At 38.0% G+C, this 20,939-nt stretch overlaps 1 protein-coding gene across 4 annotated transcripts in view; it reads right to left on the bottom strand.

The window, feature by feature from the left end:
• Positions 1–20,939, bottom strand: part of dennd1a (DENN/MADD domain containing 1A) — a 218,943-nt gene that overhangs the window by 136,297 nt on the left and 61,707 nt on the right. For all 4 annotated transcript variants that reach the window (XM_066712922.1, XM_066712924.1, XM_066712923.1 and 1 more), the window contains exons 4-5: positions 18,667–18,716; positions 12,597–12,716 (exon numbers count right to left, since the gene is read on the bottom strand). In XM_066712922.1, coding sequence (XP_066569019.1) covers positions 12,597–12,716; positions 18,667–18,716 — 170 coding nt within the window. The remainder of the gene's footprint in view (positions 1–12,596; positions 12,717–18,666; positions 18,717–20,939) is intronic.

Genomic DNA, 20,939 nt, shown 5'->3' with positions numbered 1-20,939 from the left:
CGGACATGTTTCCCAGCACTAACTTAATGTATTTTCATTTTAAAAAACAGATTTAACCCATCTCTTGCCTTCTTGCTATCCCTAAAATAATGAAAGAATTCAGTTTTCTGCCATGCTTGCCATACTTTCTTGTCACCTATGTAAGCACAGCAAAGGGCATCAATCACAGTTCACAATACATAAACGATTAAATGAACAGATTTATTTTCTTTCTTTGTTTTGAAGGACCAATCACATTAAACTGTTTATCTCTTTGAGGCCTAATTTAATGTATTCTTTAAAAAGGAGCTAAAAAACAGAGAAAATTATAATTTCAATTAAACTTGATTAAATTTGCATAATTCTTCTTAAATAGTATGATGACCTGAAGTCGTGCACAAACAAAACAACTTTCTAACCAATTACAAAACCAAACAAGACAGCACTAGCAGCAAATGGAAGACGTGGTCTTCAAAGCGCAGAGTGGAAGGATATCCTAGTAAGGACTGGCTCAATACTTCCTCTATCCACAATGGCTTTTCTCTTGTTGTTTCTGGTGATTTGGGGGCACTTCTGCCCACACCCAGCAACAGCAAAAAAGAATAACTACTTTCAGTGAACAAGAGTTTGTGAATTAAAAACACACCTCATTATGTACAGGCTGAAATGCTTTGCTGTACTCAAAAGGTAGTATCAGATGAAGAGTAATAGGCCGAACATAAATGTGTCAACAACACCCTTAATTGCTTCTAAATGAATGACTCTTCTGTACGCTGTACCACTAATGCTTCCAGATGACATTCTCTGTTTGAGGTTTGACCCAACTTTATTGTTCTTAGTTAAATATAAATGTGCGTTGTTTTTTAGTTTTTTTATGAAACCAGTGAAGACATATTAATTTCAAAACTGAACCTCCACATGTAAGGTTTGGGAAGTCATTAAACTGGTCATACAGTGGTTTAAAACACAAGTCTGCCAGACGGAAATACAATTTCTAGTCACCTCAACCGCCAGACTGACAAGATGGAATATTTGCCTCGATACTTAAATCACAGGACAGGAAAGGCTAACATAATCATTGTTTTCCTGTTGTTTGATTTCAGGCTTGTTCCTTGTTCTTGTTAAAATGCCATGTTTCCAGTGTCACTCAGTGGAACTACATGTTTCTACAAAGGAAATTATACACTTAGACAAAAGCCAGTAACCCAGGCAATTTATTCCACCAAATCTTTCAATTGGGCACATTTGTATGTTTTAAATGATTCTTAATACTGTTATGTACAGACACTTATGCCAGGAGAAAATTGTTAAAGCAAGAGCAATCTGTAAAAACGAAGACAAAACATAACCGGGTAATTAAAAAACAATCAGCCTTGCTTCCATTATATGCAAAATTACGACGATAGGAATTAGAATTAAATTAAAAGATTATCTATACGGTAATAGGTTTCATCACCAGCAGGGATTTAGAAAAGTAATTCCGCTAACTTGTTGAATTTCTCTGAACCGCCATTCACAACACCAATAATATCAGCAGGGCATAGGATATGATTTATTTGATTTGCCTTTTGCATAAGGGTACACATAACACAATAATCCTTCTCAAAGGGCTGGAATTGAAGGCAGCATGTAGATTTAAGTGCAGTGCAGAAAACAGAGTACTGATGGGGGTGTAAAACAAAAGCTTATATAAATAACGTTGTAACAAATATATAAGGGTGTCACATATGATACACAAGTGGGGATCATCACACAATGTTGCTGCTGCAAATGGCAGACAAACTATGACTAGTCAAAGAACAGACTTCTAGGAAATAGCAAGGCACTGTTGAAAACTGCCAGGGACACAAAGTTATCAGATATGTTCATTTTAAAAAGCAAACTCTTCCATGTCCTTTTGTACTCTGAAGAAGGTTACTTTATTTTCCATATAATGATGATACTAAACAAGGAGACTAAAGGACTTGAGAGGAATCACAGGTTCTGAATTTGGATACCAGATACTCTTGCCAAGCCCATGAACTTATCACCACTGAATTGAACTGGGATGAGCTTGACAAGAGATCGCGAGTGCATAACTGCATTCCAGGTGATGTTTAACACTAAATGGAGAAACAACAGCCAGCAACACACCATAAAGTGCGTGAAGCAGGATGCCCAGGGTGTGTGTGGCTGTGATTACACACAAGGGGGCTGTTTTCATATGGAAGGTTTGCAGACAAAACCCAGTAGTGTCCTCTGTTGGAATTCTCTTTGAACAGGTTAATACCTTTCCATGCATGTCAACAGTTTGTGCCAACTGTTCCCTTTTCAGAGTAAGATCACTATATTGGCCTTGACTCTGACTTTGCACCATTTCCCAGTTTGATCCATCTCACCACAGCACCGAGACCCCAGCAGATGACATATGCTATTCTCCTGGATTGAACTGCTAAAAAATGACCGTTTATTGCATCAGCAGATGATCTCACTCACATGTGGTTTGCACGGGTGAGAAGTATAATCATCGTTCCAAGTTCGAGAGACAAACCAGAAACAAATGCAAGGCCCAAGCACACTTAATTAAAAGCATCACAGCATAAAAACCAACCTTACACATTACAGCTGGTATTATCAACCCGAGATGCAATTGCGGTGCGAGGCAAAGCGATGTCTTTGTTTGGCAATTATGTATTTTGAAATGTGGCGAATGCCACGGAGAAGCTATTTCTTGCACTCAACAGGCTCCCTAAGACCATCAGAGTAATCAAGCAAACAACTTAAAAATGATGTTGATTTTAACACTGTGAGAATTGGTCCTCCAATTATAATGGTATTAATGCCTACAGCAGGAAAAGGTCCTGACTCCAGCAGGTACTTTTAGAACTACCTCATTAAATAGTAAATGTGTTGGTGCATAAATGTCAGGATCAATGACTTTCTCCTGCTACCTGCTACTTACTACACATGAGCAGGCAGCTGAAAAACATGTCATTGAAGTTCAATAAATCAAAGAAGAAACGTATAGATATATATTCCATATATGCATCTATACATACCTTTCACATGAGCAGCAAGGGCAAAACGGAGTCTTTATTGTATAAATATCAATATATGTTTACTATTGCCACTCTCTCCAACACACTGCTTTCCATGCACTTTTTCGGCCTTGCATTCTGCACACAACAGTTATTATTATTATTTTTGTCATTTAGCTGACGCTCTTATCCAGGGCGACTTACATTTGTACCCATTTATACAGCTGGGTATTTTACTGGAGCAATCTAAGTGAAGTATCTTGCTCAAGGGTACAACAGCACCGCCCCACCCGGGATTTGAACCCACAACCAGTCATGAGTCTAGAGCCCTAACCACTACTCCACAGTGCTGCCTATCAGTCTCAACACTGAACAGTTACCCAGGCTCACATTCAATTTAAGATCTCCATCCCTGCCTTACCCCCTCGATCACTCCACACCCTGCTGATGTGTCTCAGTAATAATGTCTGTCAGTAATAAGACAGATACATTTGCATATTTATAAATCATTCAAATCTCCCTAAAGAAAATAATTTGTTTCAAAACACACATAGGATATGTAGACACACACTTAAAATGGCAGGTGAGTCCGTCCGCTCCTCCTGCATAAAAACACTTTAAAGGGGATGTTTTGGTGCAGAAGTTCTGAGGGAAAGAAAAAAAAAACGAATCTTTCAGAAGAATGTCCTATAAAATGTTTGAGCTACATTTCTCACATGCAGACGACGTCATGTCTTTCCACATGTAGTAGAGAACGGCAGAATTGTCAATAGCTTTCCTCAGCCATCCCTCATATAAAAACAGATCGCAGGAGTGATATCTTAGGTTTTGTAACTCTCAGTATAACAACATGTAATGATCTTAAAAGTTAGAATGTACTGCGGAGCTTAAATCTCTTTCACTTTCAAGAGAGACGACACTACTTTGTCTGCAGGATGTTCTGTTGTTCAGGAGTTTCTAGTGACAGAGGAGTGTTATCCACATCCACTATACTAAATGCACGGAAAACCTCTTCTTGTGAAAAGTGCCGCACTGGATTACAACCGAACGTGGAAGCAAGCAGGAGAGCCATTGCTCTGCCCATAACTCACATCTTGTTTTGCATCTGTCTTTATAGGCCATTGTTGCCCACATGGAAAATATTAGAGAAAAGGATTGCAACTAAATCAATGACCTGCAGTGTGCTGCCAAACGGCTCCATCCTAACTGAAAGCAGATTTGCAGAGCGGCCCTGCTCTGCTGCGACCTGAGATCTGGCACATCCCCGGCCCTGACGAGCAGCAGGAGAGACGGGGGCTGGCTGGGAGCTGCTACTGTGCCAAACAGACTGTGCAGGGCTTACCGCCTGGCTGCCCGAGGAAAAAAGAGTTCAGATGTAAAGGGCTCTTTTGTAAACAACTACAGGTACTTCCCGGCCGCCACTGTGCCATACATTACAGTGGCTGCACTTTAAAGAGGAGGTGGCAAGAGCCGAGTATTGTCATTTCCTGGTAAGCATGCAGACACAAAACCCTGGCGCTTGTGAAGATTTAAGATTAAACTGGCAATCAAGGAAGTCCTAAAAACAGCATAAATGACATACCACGAGTAAGAAAAATACTTTCATTATTATTTACACAAGAGAAAACTAAATGTGAAAATTGCAGGAATCCTTCTATTACAATTCTACAATAAAGTTTTCTTTCTTGCTTGCTTGCTTTTCAGGGGGGGGGGCACCGTGTTGCGATGTCTTTGCTGTTATGTTTCTAGAAAGAAGGCACTACCACATTTCAGGACAAGGCCTGGACAAGGATTGTCCCACTAACCAGAGACAAAATGCTCAGGATTCATTTGACTTATTCTTCCACCAACTAATGAGAATGAACACTGGCATGCCTGGCAGACGTCCCTTTATACGATGTCCCTCCTTCAGGGCTCATCAGCTGTGCAACATCAGTAGATAAGGAGAATCCAGTGGAAAACAGATCTGAACAAAAGATCTGATAGCGGCAGAGAATAAACACAAATATACCTCCATTGTTGTTGAACCTCAGAGCATATAAAAACCTACATCCCTCTCGTAGGCCACTTCTAGTTAAGCACCACCCTTCAGAAATGATATGGTTCCAGCTGCCTGCAAGTACATTAAATTGCATTTTCAGATCAGACCACTCTTTTAAAATTCCTCTGCTGTGAGGTAGTGCGTCCCCTTATGCACTTCGCCAGTTCATCAAAACATTTTAAGTTTCCCATATATACAAAAAGGCTAATCAATACATTAGAAAGAAAAATGGGCCTTCCCTGCTGTAATCTAATACTTACTCAACCATTGTTTAGGAAATGTAAATACTACAGTAGACTGTATCCCTTGCTACTGTTCCTTCCTCAAAGAAATCTATCAAGTCAGCCAGACAGGGTCTGTCTTTTCTAAATCCAAGCTGACTATCTAATAGTAAAACATTAGCATTAGAGGTGAAACTCAATCAATTATCCGCCATTGCAAATGTCAGGGTAAATCCTCCTTCAGAGTACGAGGTCTTCAGTATTTTAAAACCACAACGTACCATGTGCTGGTTGAATCCCTCCAAAACAAAATCAACCTAAAATATATGCATATTTGGCTGCACATTTAAAACTGGGGTCGCTAATAACCTCAAAAGGGAGAGATGGAAAGTGATCAAACTCGTGGCTGTTGATCTGATTTTACATGATTTAAAAAATAAAATCTGCTGTTGTAATGATGCAGGTTTTGATGCAAATTTGAGCAAAATAGGAGGATATTTCCAGAGAGATCAACATGTGGAGAAATATGTGATCTTTGCACACCTCCCCCAAAATAAAAGTATGTTGTATCTCATGGTTTAGCAGACCAAGAAAAACAAAACCAGAAAAATACCAAGAGAAAGGTTAAGAAATAAATAAAAAATAGACACAGCAAAAGATGTAAAAATGTATTGTACACCTCCCCAACCAATGCAATTAGATCAACAGAAACGTTAAGTGAAATGCCTAAGAAATGGCAATGTATTAATATGAAAAAACAAAAGTAAATGTACTAATTGAGGATACATAGACGGTAGGTGTCTGTAGAAGAAGATAGAAGTAAATTGTCTTGGGTAACAGAGGGTCCCCCAATCTTGACTTATGTCAGAAATGTTAGGGGAGAAGGAGCATTAAAAATATTAAAGTACCTAGTGGTGTCCTTCCTGTCACATCTTAAAAACACTTTGACAGTGCTCAAGGGCCAGTAGCAAAGAGTTGGAACAAACAATAAAATAAAAGTTACAGCAACTGAAAGCATCTGGTGAGCTAGAATCAGCCAAGCCATGATGTATTCATATAGAGTCCCATGTGTTGTGCAAACAGTTAGAGATATGATCAGGAAGTGTAAACCAAAAACACCAGGACCTAAGCTTCCCCCAGAGCAGTGCCTCCTTTCCTTCAACCTCCAGTGGGATTGTACTGGTACGGACTCCAAGGCAAAAAATAATCGAATTTCAATGGATTTCTTCCGATTGATTTGTTTACATTCGTAACCAGCCACCGTATGGGCAATTTCCTCCACTAAAGATTGCTAGACTAATTAATCGTGGGCCACAATCGGTGAAAAACAGTACTGAACAAAAAGGCCCCGATGGCACATGCTGTTTGTTTAATCAACCCAGCAGCTGCACTTTGGGGTGTGTGTGTTGGGGGGGTCTACAGATTGGGGTTTTCAAATAAACGAAAAGTGACTGCAACAGTGTCTAAAATCTGAAAGATTGTTTTCCCACTGTTTTGGGTTTCTTTTAGAAGTTGGTTTCCACAACATGTAGCCTGACCGAGGGAATCTTAGTCAGAAATTTGAAAATTATACCCTTCATTAAATTTTATTTTGTTGTTGAAGAGAATCAAAGCCATTCTAAGTCCTCTTAAAAGTAATACGTTCTGGCATTTTTGGCTTCAGCTGCCACCATACTGAGATTCTATAGCATCGCACAAAGAAAACCGAACCTTACTGCTGAGATCCAAGAAATAGATGGGGTAGGTTTCAGGAAAAAGGAAAAAGAAAAGAACACTACCACACTACACAATTGTGTCTGAATATGTATGTGCCTGGTTAGCATTAGAGTCTGTGTCTAAGTTATTAAGAACTTTAAAAAATAATAATAAAAGAAAATGAGGACAGTAATATATTAAGTCATCTTTGTTTAATCCAGCTCTTTATTATAAGTGGTATAAAAGCTTGTGCCTCTTTAGAAGAAAACAATCTGGAATAAACTATTTTAAATGTTTTTTTAATGAGACCCAACTATTGAGACAAATCTATAATATACTCAATTATACAGTCTTTGGAAACCAGCACAAAAGCAACTCTCTGTGTAGAATAATACACCTGTAACATTTAAAGAAATTGTAGATAATAATATATGTTTATCCTAATTTCTAACATCATAATAGTGTGAGTGAATAGACAGAATTTCAGTACATTGAATAATAGCTACAAGAAAGACTTCTCATGATGAAGTATTGAGCTGCAGATTCTATCCCTAATCTTTCTTTTATGTAGAAATAATACATAAAAATACTTGTGTGCGTCTGCCATGTATTTCATTTTTATGCTTGGTCATGTAACATAAAAGACATGCGTGTGTGCAAGCATACCGCCGATGCTGTCCTTGAAGGTTTCCTTGGTAACAACTCCTGTTACCCAAAAAAAAAAGTCTCTCAGATCAAACAGCGTCTTGCTGTGTATGCCTGCTCATACACAATCCTCTATATCCCGAATTCCAAAATCAAATCTCAGCTGCTCACAAATTGTTGAGCCAACACTAGGAGTCAGTTGGTTTTGGTGTGTTGTAGTTGGCCACCAGCCACTTGGCAAACACTAGCACTTACTTGACTGCCAAGCACTTTAACATCTATTTCTAGTTCTTGTAACCTAGTAATGCTGGGTTAGTGTTGATTAAGAAGTCACAGTAATGCTGCCATTAGATCACTTGCGTGTTGGTTCTAATCATTAATTTGCTGGATTTGTTAGTTAAAAGGGCTATTCAAAATGTCACAGAATATTATAGGCAGGTGAAAGTTAAATGCATTGTGTATTCGTTTGTCAAATGGAAAATGGTGTAAGACATTAAAAAAGGTTGGGGTACAATCTTTGATCATGAAAACTTGAGTACAGTTTTGAGATTACACAAGGAATTTCGTCGTTTTTGTTGCTCATAAAACATAGAACCTGAACCTGGAATATAATGAGCCCATTTCATGTGTAATGGAGTTTAATGGTGAGTTAAGGGGTATCAGAGCACAAGCAGGTTATGTTATTTCTGGTGTTGTACAAACAGTGGCCTATGCATCCCAAAAGGGCTTGTTTGTCAAAATGCTTCAATGCTCTGCCAGTTGGCAAGCCTAAGCCAGGAAACTGTCAATTTCAATTGAGTTGAGCCGATGTAGTCCTGTTAAAGAAGTCTTGCTGGTTGAGGGCCCACCTCTGTTTCCAAAGCATGGGAAAATTGAGCTCTGCATTCCATAGATTTGAGCTGGCAACTTCCACTGACTAAAGTTTGTAGGGAGCCATGAATGAGATTAACAAAGGCGTTCTGTGGCCACTTTTTGGCTGCCTTCCATGTCAACAGTTCTCAGAGTCAAAGGTCACACTAACTACATTTATTCCCAGCAGACCCTTGCTCAAAACACAAGCTGCAAGTAGTACAAATTCTGAATTTTTCTTTAATCCCCTGAGATATTTCTGATCCCTCCACATGTTTTTGCTCAATTAAAACAAAATCTCGTCTTGCACCCTTTGGGGGAAAAGGAGGAGCTTAGAGGAGAAAGGGGGGAGATGCGACTTTATGTGACTTTTCAACACACATTTCACTGTTAAAAACAAACCAGTCAGGAAAACTGTACTGTTCAGTGAGCCATACATGTTTTTCAGGAAAGTATGGGCTCTTAGCCATCCCGTGGAAATGATTACTTTCCTTTACAACAGGAGATGCATGTTAAGTTCTTAGGTGACTGAAAATAAAACCCTGGCCATAGATCAAGTAAAAGGTATCTACATGCAGAAAAGTTAGCATGTTTGTTGAAACTCAGATGCTTCAATTTCAGGTGTATTTTCATGTTATCAAAAATATTGTTTAATTACATTTTTGTGCAAATAATAATAATAATAATAATAATCTACAGAAAATGATTTGAAATATGGGCACATGTGCTACATAATGGTAAAGCATTATACAGTTGCCCCCAAAAAATCAAATAAAATCACAAATAGCCATTGATCCTGTCAGTGTGTAGTTTTCAAATCTCTGTGGTACTTAAAGCTGGACTATCATCAACTGAATATGAACAGGAGCTCTTATAAGGCTGGACATTATTAAGCCCTATTATTCAAAACGGACAGGTGCATCACAGGTTTATAAACCCGTTTTCAATCTACAAACTGAAATGTCTCAGCTGCAGACCCCTAAAATCCAATAAAAGACAATGCATATTTGTAAACATTTCACTCACCGTTCTAAGCCAAACCGTTCCCTTTCAAGATGAAGGGATGAAGGGAAGAATAAAAAAACAAGAACCACAACAGAAAAATCTAGTTTTGAGTTTATCCAATTTTCACTGTCTGCATTGCAAACAATTACTGTCAGTGTCAATAAGTAGAAATAGAAAGTCATGCTGATAATTGTAACTGAAATGATTCTCTAATGTGGGAAGCTAAAAACAGCAATCAACCACAACCCTACTATTTACATTATCTGGTAGGAGGAAAGTCACTTCCAATTTTCCTGTAGACGGTGCATCTGAAACTAGTTATAATGGATTACAAGCAGCTGGAAAAACTAACTCAGTAGCTAGAGAGAGAATCACAAAACGTGATCATTGGTTTTCCATTTAACCAAGTTGTTTTTTTTCTTGTTCTTTGAAAGTAACCTGCCCCCCTTTTCAAACTCTCAAGAATTCTCCCTGCAAGGAGAAAATGTGCTCGAACGGAGATGATTTTATTAGAGCGCGCTGCACATGGGAAGTGAGCCACAGCAGCCGTACATCAAGGACGGTGTAAAAAGAGACAGCCACTTGATGACAGCAAGAGTTTACAAGGAATTACCGCTTTCAGACAAAACACAGAGCCTCACTGATTGGGTTTCAATGCGGAGAAGCAATAGAATTTCCAGGGAGTTCATGCTGTTGCCACAATGACTGAACAAATAAAATCTAGCAACTAGACAAGAGAGGAAGAAAGAAAGACTGGAGTCGCCGAGGCCAACTCGAACTGCCCCGTCGTTGTCCATAGAGAAGATTTACCCTGCCGTCCACTCATTAAATGAGCCGCTTAGGAGTTTCGAAGCATCTAATGTGGTCGGGGGTTATACATGATCTTCGGCAGTGTATGCTCTCACTGACTGACATTGTGTCCTCAGCTAACTTCACGGCCCCCTGGTCATCCGTACGACAACTGACGGAGCAGCATTTTGGCGACTGTGTTCAACAAGATGCCTGAAACAGACCCCAGCTTTGACCAGCTGCATTCATCTCACCCACAACAGATTATTCTTGGCTGATTCTACTAATCAGGCAGCAGACGAATGTGTTTCCACATCTGCTGTCTTGTCAGAAGCAGCAGCACCACAAACAAATGGGTTTCGATTCTCCTGTGTTTGTTTTAATATGTGTTTTATTCTCGATGCCCTAACAGCTTGGAAGCAGCACATTATTATAAATAATTCACCTTTTGACAGCAGACCTACATAAAAATGGTTGCCTTTGATGCATGGGTTATGTAGCCCATCAACAGACTGTGTGGCATATTTATCACATCCCACCACTCCCCGCTGTGGATCCTTTCAAAATCCCCACAAAATATATTTCCTTTCTTCTACGAAGAGTAATTAAAGACACTGTGTAACCTTTCAGAAACATTCATCTCTTTTTTCTTTCTTTCCCCGGCTCTAAACTCTGAACTGAGTAAACCAAACAGCATCATTCTGGGGCAAACTCACAATTCGACACTGAACAACAGACTTGAAATATACACTTTAAAAACACAGATTAGATTCTGAAAAGACTGCATCCAGACAGAAATGTATATAAAAGACAAAACAGGTAACAAGAAGAAAATATTAAAGCTATATATAGTATAGTCGTAGATAAAGGCTTTGAAAGTCCTTTGCAAATAATGAGGTGTTCAACCTCTTTGTTATCAAAAGCTACAGAATGGCTTAATGTGGCTTTGTGGCACAGTTTTATAGGACTACATTTTTTTAGGGTTTTTTGCATATGGGTATGGTTGTATTAATTTTATTTCATGTCTCTTTGAGAAATAAACAGGTGAATTTTAGTCTCTCCACTATATCTGTATCTATCTAAAGAAATCAATAGTCATATATTTATAATCAAAAAATCTATTATAGGCAAATTAGCAACAGTCCCTCATTACTAAGAAAGTTGCTCTAAAAGAAACAGGAAACTAATATAATCTTACACGGTTGAATTGCATATCACGTGATAATTCTCTACTGTATGTAACATGGTGTCCAGTTTTTGAAGAAAAATAATCCCCAACAATCCAAGGATTGCAATATATGAAGCATACGAGTTATGAGGTTTTATTTCCCTTTGTCTGCAAGGAAAATATGATTGAAGTTTTCAAAATTCAAAGTTCTGGAGTCCATAACCTACAGCACTGATGACCAAACAAGTCTGAAATCCTCAATGTCTTAGGTTCCTGTGGTCTCTATGCTGGATTTGCCTGAAGACAGCAGGTCCAGACATCATTGTATCTTTCAGATGCTGTTCACATGCGCTGTTCACTCCTCAGACATTTTATCAAAGGAAGTTCAAACCGCTTGCAAGAAACATACAAACGTCTCACACACACATGCGTTACATAGTTTCACAGCTCAACAACAAATTACGATGTTCAGTGTTATACCTACCCTCACCACGTTGGTCAGGAATTATTACACTTACAAGTTATTGAAATTATGAAACCACATTGCATAACAATTGCACCAGGAACAAAAATAAAAGCACAGAACACAAGCACAGTAAAGGCAAGCTTTAATATGAGTCTGTTACAGCAGGCCGCTTAATCTGAACTTACACTATTGTACAGCTCAGCTTATGGATGTTAGGAGCTGAAGTCTGGACACAGGTTTTATTATGAACGCCTTTGTTTATGAAAATACCGTCACTTGCAAGGGACAACTGTATGACAAATAATATTTTTTTAATGAATTCCAGGAGTTAAACCATTAAATAAAGCATTTGTTATGTGTACGTTTTCACTATAATGTATAACTAATGTAATATAGTTAATAAAAAACTATTTTGATAAGCTGCATGGAAATATATAGATATTTATAAAGACTGTGATACATTCCATACTATTTTACTGTGGATATGAATGCTTTGCAATACGTGATTTAGGTGTACGGGAAACCGCTCAGTTGATGAGGTTGGTGTCAATACCCCAAAGAGCCATTTAAAAGACCTTCTCAGCTTCTAACATCTTGGAAAAGCTTGTTTTTTTTAAGAAAAGGATATGCAGCTTTACCCCTGACAGCTGTTAGCATTGCCTGTGACACACCAGAGGCTGACACGATTTCCCTGGGCCACCCACAGCCCCACTCCTCTTACCTTAGGATACAGAAGCAGCTTCGGGCCCCCGACGATAAGCGACAGAAGCCAAACCTCTGCTTGCCGTCAATGTCAGTGAGCACAAACGTGAAGTTCTGGCCAACTTGGCTGACCGTCAGGCTAAAAATGAAAGAAACAATGCAATGAAATTCTGGGTCTGTCGTTGTGTTCGTCCTCCTCTCACACAGTCTGGAGAGCATGTCACATGTCATTGTCAATATTTTTCATGAACCTTGAAGCTGCAGACTGACTCCTCGTTGTCTTGTATTAAACTAATTCAGACAAAAGAGAGAACATTTTAAAGGCTTTATGTCATCAAATTGCTATAAACCTTACTGTGTTTATTTGTCATCCCTTTCATGTACTGTATACAAGCAATGTTGTCCATAATAATTACAGTTAATTTAAATGTTTACTGTAGAGTGAAATTACAAGAGCAAGGACGCAGGGTGTTAAATGCAGGTGCTGGAAATGCAAGTCACATGACAAATGGGATAGATTTAATGCTTTCCACACAACACAATCGTCTCAAAATTAATGTTTCTTGAATAAAGTGCCTGCAGTAATTTATGAACTGCGGACTAGTTTAATAAAGGAAGTTGAGTAAATGTTTAGATCCATTAAGTAACTGAGAATTCCCCAGGAAGCCTCATATCACTACATAGCGGGTCCAACTCATTTACCAACAGGTTTTCATTGTGTGCATAGCTGGTCCTGTCTGACACCAGAGAACCTGACACACCCAGGGTTTCACTCTTTGCTAGTTAGAAAATCAACAGAATGCCACTCCACCCCTCACTCTTTATTTATAAAACCTCTGGTATTTCAAAATACACTATACTATAAATATACCAGGCTGCTGGTCAGAAACATAAGATGTCCCATAAGAGAACAGGCCTGTCAGTCCATCAGAGTTCGCTGAGGCAGTGCAATGCTCAGAGCGATCCTCATATAACATCAATATGAGTAATGAAGGATCACAGTGCATTAGATTTAACAGCACCGCTTGGCAAACAGCGTCAGTCCTGAACCGCGCTCTCTGTGTCTGAGAAGCATGTTCACATATCGGTGCGACGTTAACTTATAGAACCTTTCCATCTCTGACTGGACAAGTGAAGTGTGAAACAACTACAGGAATCGATGTTGTTTACCGCTTTCGAGTGATTTGAACTCTGCCTCGGCCTCATATATTACACAGACAAAAGGGCAAAGCACAGAAAGCTACAGGAATCTTCTCACAAATGCCAGATTAGATGATATTATTGATGACATTGATTTCAATTGTGTTGTTCATATACTCCATCCAGCTCTTTGTAATTAAATTATTTCCCATTATATTTTGTCTTATTAAAGAAACTCTGTATAGTCATGCGGTTCCTGTTCACTTCTGGAACAGTCCGTCACTCCAATTTGTCTTGGCTAATCTATGCATACACATTTAGGTTCACAGAAACTACATCAACACTGTCCTATTTTATAAACAATGTGTGTATAGGCTATATTGATATATGGTTATTGATGAAGTTAAAACATATACAATGCCAAATTTCATGAATATTTTATGAATTACAGAGCTTTGAAAAATAATTCTAGATCCTTATTCTGACCAAGCTTTTCAGATCTCATTGGGACAGTGAAATGTGGGTTCAGACGATACTGCCTGCAGTCACCACTGGGCAGGTCAAGGGGTCACAGAGATGCTTCTTGACAACTTTATTTTATTGATGCACCACTAATTAATGGAGGTTAAGCACTGGTATCCTTTTATAAGTTTGCAAAGATTATAAAGAGTCTTTACTAATCCTTCCATTGATCTTTATCGATTTATTTAATGGTCTTTACTGCTTTTTGTTGACGTGACTTCAAGATATGTAGTTGTCTGACTATCATGCTAAAATAGAAATGGATAAATTCTGTAATGTAGTTCATAAAAATAAAAAACAAAATACCTTTAAAAACAGAACATTTATGTTGAACGAAGAAGGACAGACAATCAATGTTTTATTAGTAAACTAGCAAACGACGACTATTAGCTCAATGAAAAACCAGAGGATGAGAGCATGTTCAGCAACCCTTGAGCTGTCCAGAGGAGACTCTATAGTATTTTGTGTCCGAATCCACTACTTTCAATATATTCTGAAAATCTTCTCTGATAAAGGAAAAGTGGCATACGTCACAACCATCCATCTACATAACTGTGTTAGACCCTTATGACTTAAGACAAAACCTTGGGTTAAAAATCATAAAATGTACTCAATAATTTTGTAAGCAAATTGTAAAATACTTTCCATAATATTTAATTATTAACATGTTTTGTTGTTGTTGTTCTCATCCACAATGGCTATAGATGCCCTGTTTGCAGAAAAGTTAACACTTTGTATATGTATACATCTTATAAAAGTGGTTACATTTTTTTACATTATTTAGTCCCATTTGCTGTTTATACATGGAAAAATATACATGGTGAGTTATGAAACAGATATGTGCACATCATTTTTGATCACGCAATCTTGATCTAAGAGAAAGACTAATCTGAAAGCACATGTAATAAAACGGAGGAGACTCTTCGAATTACACTGTGTACACATGTCTGGTCATTACTACACACCAAGGGGTCATGGTAGCTGCTTTGTCCCTTGATTCAGCTTGTAATGGCTAAATGCAAAGGACTTGAAGGCAAACTAAGCTACCATTCATATGTAACAAATGCTGCTAATGACTAAATTGCTCTTGCAACAGGCAGGGAACAAGACCATAAGAGTGCCATAGCAGCACTCTAGGGGATTTACGCTTTGTTTTTCACTACAAACCACACAATGTGAAATAATATTTTTAGATGCAAAAGCTGATGTAATGCACTGGTAAAATAATGTAACATCATGTAAAACATGATAAATATTAAACAGATTCATAGGTGCTGTTTGTACGATTAAATTATCAATAAAATGATATGTCTCCAACAAGAAAAACTAATCAGAGAATAATGGATTATAATTGTTTTAAATGTTGTAATTAATAGCTCTCACCCATTGTTAAAATACAGTTGTATGTTTCTTATTACACAATATTCATGTCATGTAGTTATGATTTTATGTTCAAATTAAGTTAGTTTGCATCGCAGAACTTTTTATTCAATTTGTACATTATGTTTTCATTAGGTGTCTCCATCATCTTCATTACACAAGAAAGCAAAATTAAATCATACATTTATCATATGAATCAGATTTTTATGAAAATTCAATAAGGTCAAATGGAAAACAAGTGTATCCTTACTTCTAATATTAGATCAAGAACACTATAATCAGATGACGTGTTGGTAGCCCTCAAGACACAAGGGTTCAATATGGCCGCTAGAATGGATCACTTATAATCAAGCTGGTTCTTTGGTTTGGTTTAGATCTCTAATACAAATATCACACCAGATGGCAGGTTTGGTAGATTCATAAAGACTTCAGCATATCACCGAACAATGTCAATGATTTCTTGAACTACACTGTCTTTCTCCAATATTTAATGAAAAGGGTAGCGGAGAACATCATCGGAAATGGTCCGAAGCGTGGTGGACACGGTGCAAATGTCTCTCAACACGTTCGCCTGGGATGTTGTGATATTGTAGATAACATCTTTTGTATACAAATGAGGGAAGTGACCACTCGGATGAAACTGGATAGGAATGCATCCATGAGTTTACTCTTCGTGGAGACTTTTCCTGGGGAGGCACTCAAGAGTCCCCAAAGGAGCACGTGATTTACCTGGAACTGGAGCTACACCACAACCCAGCCCAAATATGGAAATAATAACAAAACTTGTATTTAGTGTTTAGATTCTGTTTTAGAATCCAAAAACAGCTCTGGGCACCAGCATGGTTATCATGGTGACATTTATTACATGTATGTGTTCGATTCCTGGATAAAATAAGAGTCAAATTAAAGAACAGATCAACCACATATCAACCTCTGCCCTCTCCCCTCTCCCTGTGTGACAGTCTGTTACTTTATGTAGTGACTATATAAAGGTAGGACTAACTCTCACCCCAGGTCAGCGCTATCCAGGTGGTTAAAATGGACCAAATAAAAAACAACTGGTTATTTTTCCCCTTGTAAAGTCCCTGGATACCACGAGGACAAAACAGGACAATAAAAATCTCCTTCCCTGTTTTATACACATCGACAGCTACCATCCATTGTGAATGAAAAACATCTGACCACTTTCTTAAGCCTGGAGTAAGAGTGTAAGGAAGGTTGTAGAAGCCAGAGGCTGCATCCTCCTCGGAAGACAAACACAACAAACTTTTTAAATCACATACTATGCATCTTCCCTTTCAAAGACAAATCTTTGAATGTTTCACTATAACAATTATTTTTAAACCAGCTTCATACCTTTTTTTATTATCTGTACAAAGTACCTACGATGGGCTCCAAGAAACCTCATTAAAATCTGAATTCCTCTCCTGCAGATCTACTGGAATTTGGTGTGTTTTTAGGGGTGGAGGGGGGTAATTCATGCAGGCTAGTCAAATGATTAGACACTGCAGAATTGTCTATTTATTTACATGTTTTTAAAAGGAGTGTACCAGCAGGAAATCTCCGGACACATCTACAGAGGGCGCTAGCAGTCAATATCTCTGCCTAACCTGGAGCCTGCTAAAATAAAGAAAGAGAATGGCTTTTTTCAGTGTGGTTCATGATGTTTAAATTAGCTACCTACAAGTTCAAATAATTCTGAAAGTAATAAAATAAACTATATATATATATATCTATATATATATATATATATATATATATATATATATATATACACACACACACATACACAGTACATTATTATTTAAAGTTTTAAGTCCGCATCATGTTCATATGCTGACAAAAAGACCCTGTTATACTAATTAAAGGATTTACTTGTCTTTCGAATAAAAGTATTTTTCTGCCAATTAGTATTATTAAGTCATTGTATTAAATTTAAAAGGACTTCAGTATTCACACAATAATGTGCTGTTATATGGTACATATGTTATAATAGTATCAGCACCGTTTCTCATTTCCATTTGATGATTTTTATTCTCCTCTCCAGTTCTGCTTCAATGTTTCCCGTTAAGATCATTCCTTCCAATATACAGGGCTGTATAAATTACCAGGAGGACAGAGAACATATGCAAATTGGGAAATTATGTTTGCATTTTATAGGTTTAAAAATCCTGTATGTGTAGTGCTAGGATGATTTGAAACAGGAGATTAATACAATGCAGGTATGTACCAGCAACATCAGTTATTGAAAGTAAGCTTTGTATTATTCTCTGAAACCAATGTTGTAGTAATAAATATCAAAAGACACTGTTTTAGTATATTTAGCCATTTCTTAACTGCCTGACTTTCCACAATTACAACAGAAGTTTAAGCTTATGGGCAATATGAAAGAAAAACTGTTCTATTAACAAAAATAATAATCACAGTAATTTCATTAAAATAAATTATATAATTTAAATGTTTATATGGTTAAAATTAACCATTAAATGTGGATACTAATCTTCTCTAGTAAATATGCATCCAAGTCTTCAAGCTCATACTCAAAAATAATAATCCTATGTTTACTATATAAATTATCAAGCATTTGTATTTTCGAGACCACAAAGTTACAAATCTTCTGGGGCGATGTGGTATGTCATAGAATATTTATGGAGGAGAAACATACAAATGAGAAATTGTACTACTCCTTTGCAACGTAAAGATTTTCAAAGTAGGTTACTCACTCACTCTATTCAGACCAATGGACCAACTTTGGAAAATCAGTCTCTTGGTATGTCAGTCTACTGTATTCAAAATGTAAGCACTTAAGATGATCTGATCATAAAAAGCATTATAATGTCACATTTAACTAAGAGTTATTCAACCCATTTTTTGAAATACATTTGGCTTCATAAAAACGTCAAGAAGGGGGACAGTGCAACTTTAGGCTACACCTGGGTGCGTTAAATCACTGTTAAAGAGACAGGAACCCAACTTGCATGTGGGATTTAATTTCTACGGCAGCTTTATAACAGCAACGCTAATAAAGTAAGAAATGATAACGGTACCTGTCCACATAGAAGGGGAAACAAAACTTGGTCAAAGTCTGAAGAGTTTCCTGTGGAAAGAAAAAGGAGATAATTTATATATCTAATGGGACCAATAAATCTAAGTATTAACTGCACCACACCATATAAAAGGGCATGCCCCGAAGAAATGGGAGACAGATGAAGGGAGGGGAGAGGAAGAAAACAGGGGGAAAAAGGTTTTATCAATTAGAGGGTGGAGGAAGAAAGCAGGAGAGAGAGACAGAGAGAGGGAGCGATAGAGACAGACGAGTGACAGAGAGAGAGACTTGAACAGGCAATAAGTGGAAATAATACTTATGATCAAACTTCATTAAATATGAAAAAATAATCAAGGTTTGCACGAGGGTGAGCCACAGGGGCTCGGTGGGATCTGCAGACAGAGGGGAGGAAAGGGAGGTTGGGCTATGCAGTGTTAACAACCCTCCAGGGAACGCTCTGAAGCCTGACCATATGGGTAACAGTGAATAACACCAAACCACATGAGCCATGGGCTGGCTGGAGCACGGTGCCTGCCAAGGCTTCAGCTGTTACCAGGGAACTGGGGCTTGGGGATTAGAGCGAGAGGGACTGCCGGGCCCAGCGCTCGCTCTCAATGCAGAACAAAAGGACGGGGGATTCGAGAACAGCCAGAAATGCAATGCCTGATGATGTCCTCTCGCATAAAGAGAATGCCCAGCCCGCTGCTTTCAAAAGCTCAATAAACATTCAAGAGAAGGAAGAAAATACCTAAAACTGAACGAACAACGCGTGCGTTACAAATCTGTTTCAGTGTTGTGAGTGACATGAAAATCGATCGGACTGGGTGCTTAGTTTCATTCATGTAGTCCTGAGGCAACCAGGTCCGATTTCACTTACAAAATACAATCGCAGAAGTTAATCACAACTGAATACACGCGGACGCTTTAACAAATATGATGCAACATTGTGAGTTTAGTTACAGTTATGAGGAAAAGCACTGTAAGGAATCACGTGTACACAGGCTGCGTGAGGCTCAATTCGACAGTGTACATTAAGGCAGGTCTGAGCTGTAACTGCGATGGTATATAAACGACAGTGCACAATTCATGTAGATTGTGAAAGCAAAAACACACTAATTATTTAATTCAATCAAATGCCTGCCACCGCAGTTGCCAAAGGAGTGAGCGCTGCCTTCCCTTGTCAGCTGACATATGGAATCAGTGAACTAGTGATGCTTGCTTGTAGGAATACAATATGAATTTTAAAGTGCAGTTCGGTAATGTACGATATTAGGCTAGTGTAACTGTTTTGAATTATTCACAATATGGGCTGAGTTGCTTCAGATTCTTTAATTTTGAAGTCAAGGCTGAACAGTCTCAATTAAGTTACAGGAGATACAGTCGGGGATGTATACAGTGTCAATATGACAGGAGAGTCCAACTTCATGGGAGTGGGGCTGAATTTTCTCAATGCACGAGGACATTATAGAGTAGTGCTCCACACTGGATTTTTAATAATGTGAACATAATTTTCGGAATTGATGAGAATCCCAGTGAATGAATCTCTAATTTGCAATATCCACGTATTAAGTCAACACCTGCAGTGCCACGGCCCACAGTTAGTACATGTCTATCACTTCTCATTATTGTAGTATCTGTGTGTTGTCTGTAGTTCGAATTCCCAGAGTTTAGGTTGGGATGACGAGCAGCTAATTAATTTTGTGAAGCCCAGAGAAGCGGCTTCAAGCTGAGGGAAGATTGCCTTAAGCAATTTTTAACTTTTGTGATAAATTAAAGATCAGTTTACATGTGTAGCACTTCTATGACCAATAATGATGAATTATCAATGCTAACTGAATTGGTGCTTTTCACTTCATTTATTTTTAAGCAAGTTCCACATTATGAGATGCTAGGGACATCAATCTCATAACCTCTCAATGGAGAGCAAGGCTTATTGACAGACACACACACACTGCTGCTCTGGATGTCACCTTATTGTGTAAATTATTCCAGCAACCACATAAGTTTCCTACAAAATAAATGTTATTTTCTAAAAATACATGTAGATGTAAGTCTTGTTGAAGCTGAACTTGTAAAAATTATTAAATCATATTAAATCAGCAATGCCCACTAGTTTAAAACTGGAAATAGATAAGTGTTTGTCAATCTGTTTAGTGGTTTGTTTTTGTGTGTTCATTATAGTACCAGACCATCTTCATAACATAAAATCTATCGCACTCCAGAGCAGATCAGAGCTCTGACCCACCTACCGATGGCAAACAGCATTTCTCAGTG

Source organism: Amia ocellicauda, chromosome 9 (genome assembly GCF_036373705.1).
Source record: "Amia ocellicauda isolate fAmiCal2 chromosome 9, fAmiCal2.hap1, whole genome shotgun sequence".
Taxonomy (NCBI): domain Eukaryota; kingdom Metazoa; phylum Chordata; class Actinopteri; order Amiiformes; family Amiidae; genus Amia; species Amia ocellicauda.
This window is presented reverse-complemented; position numbering and strand designations above follow the sequence as displayed.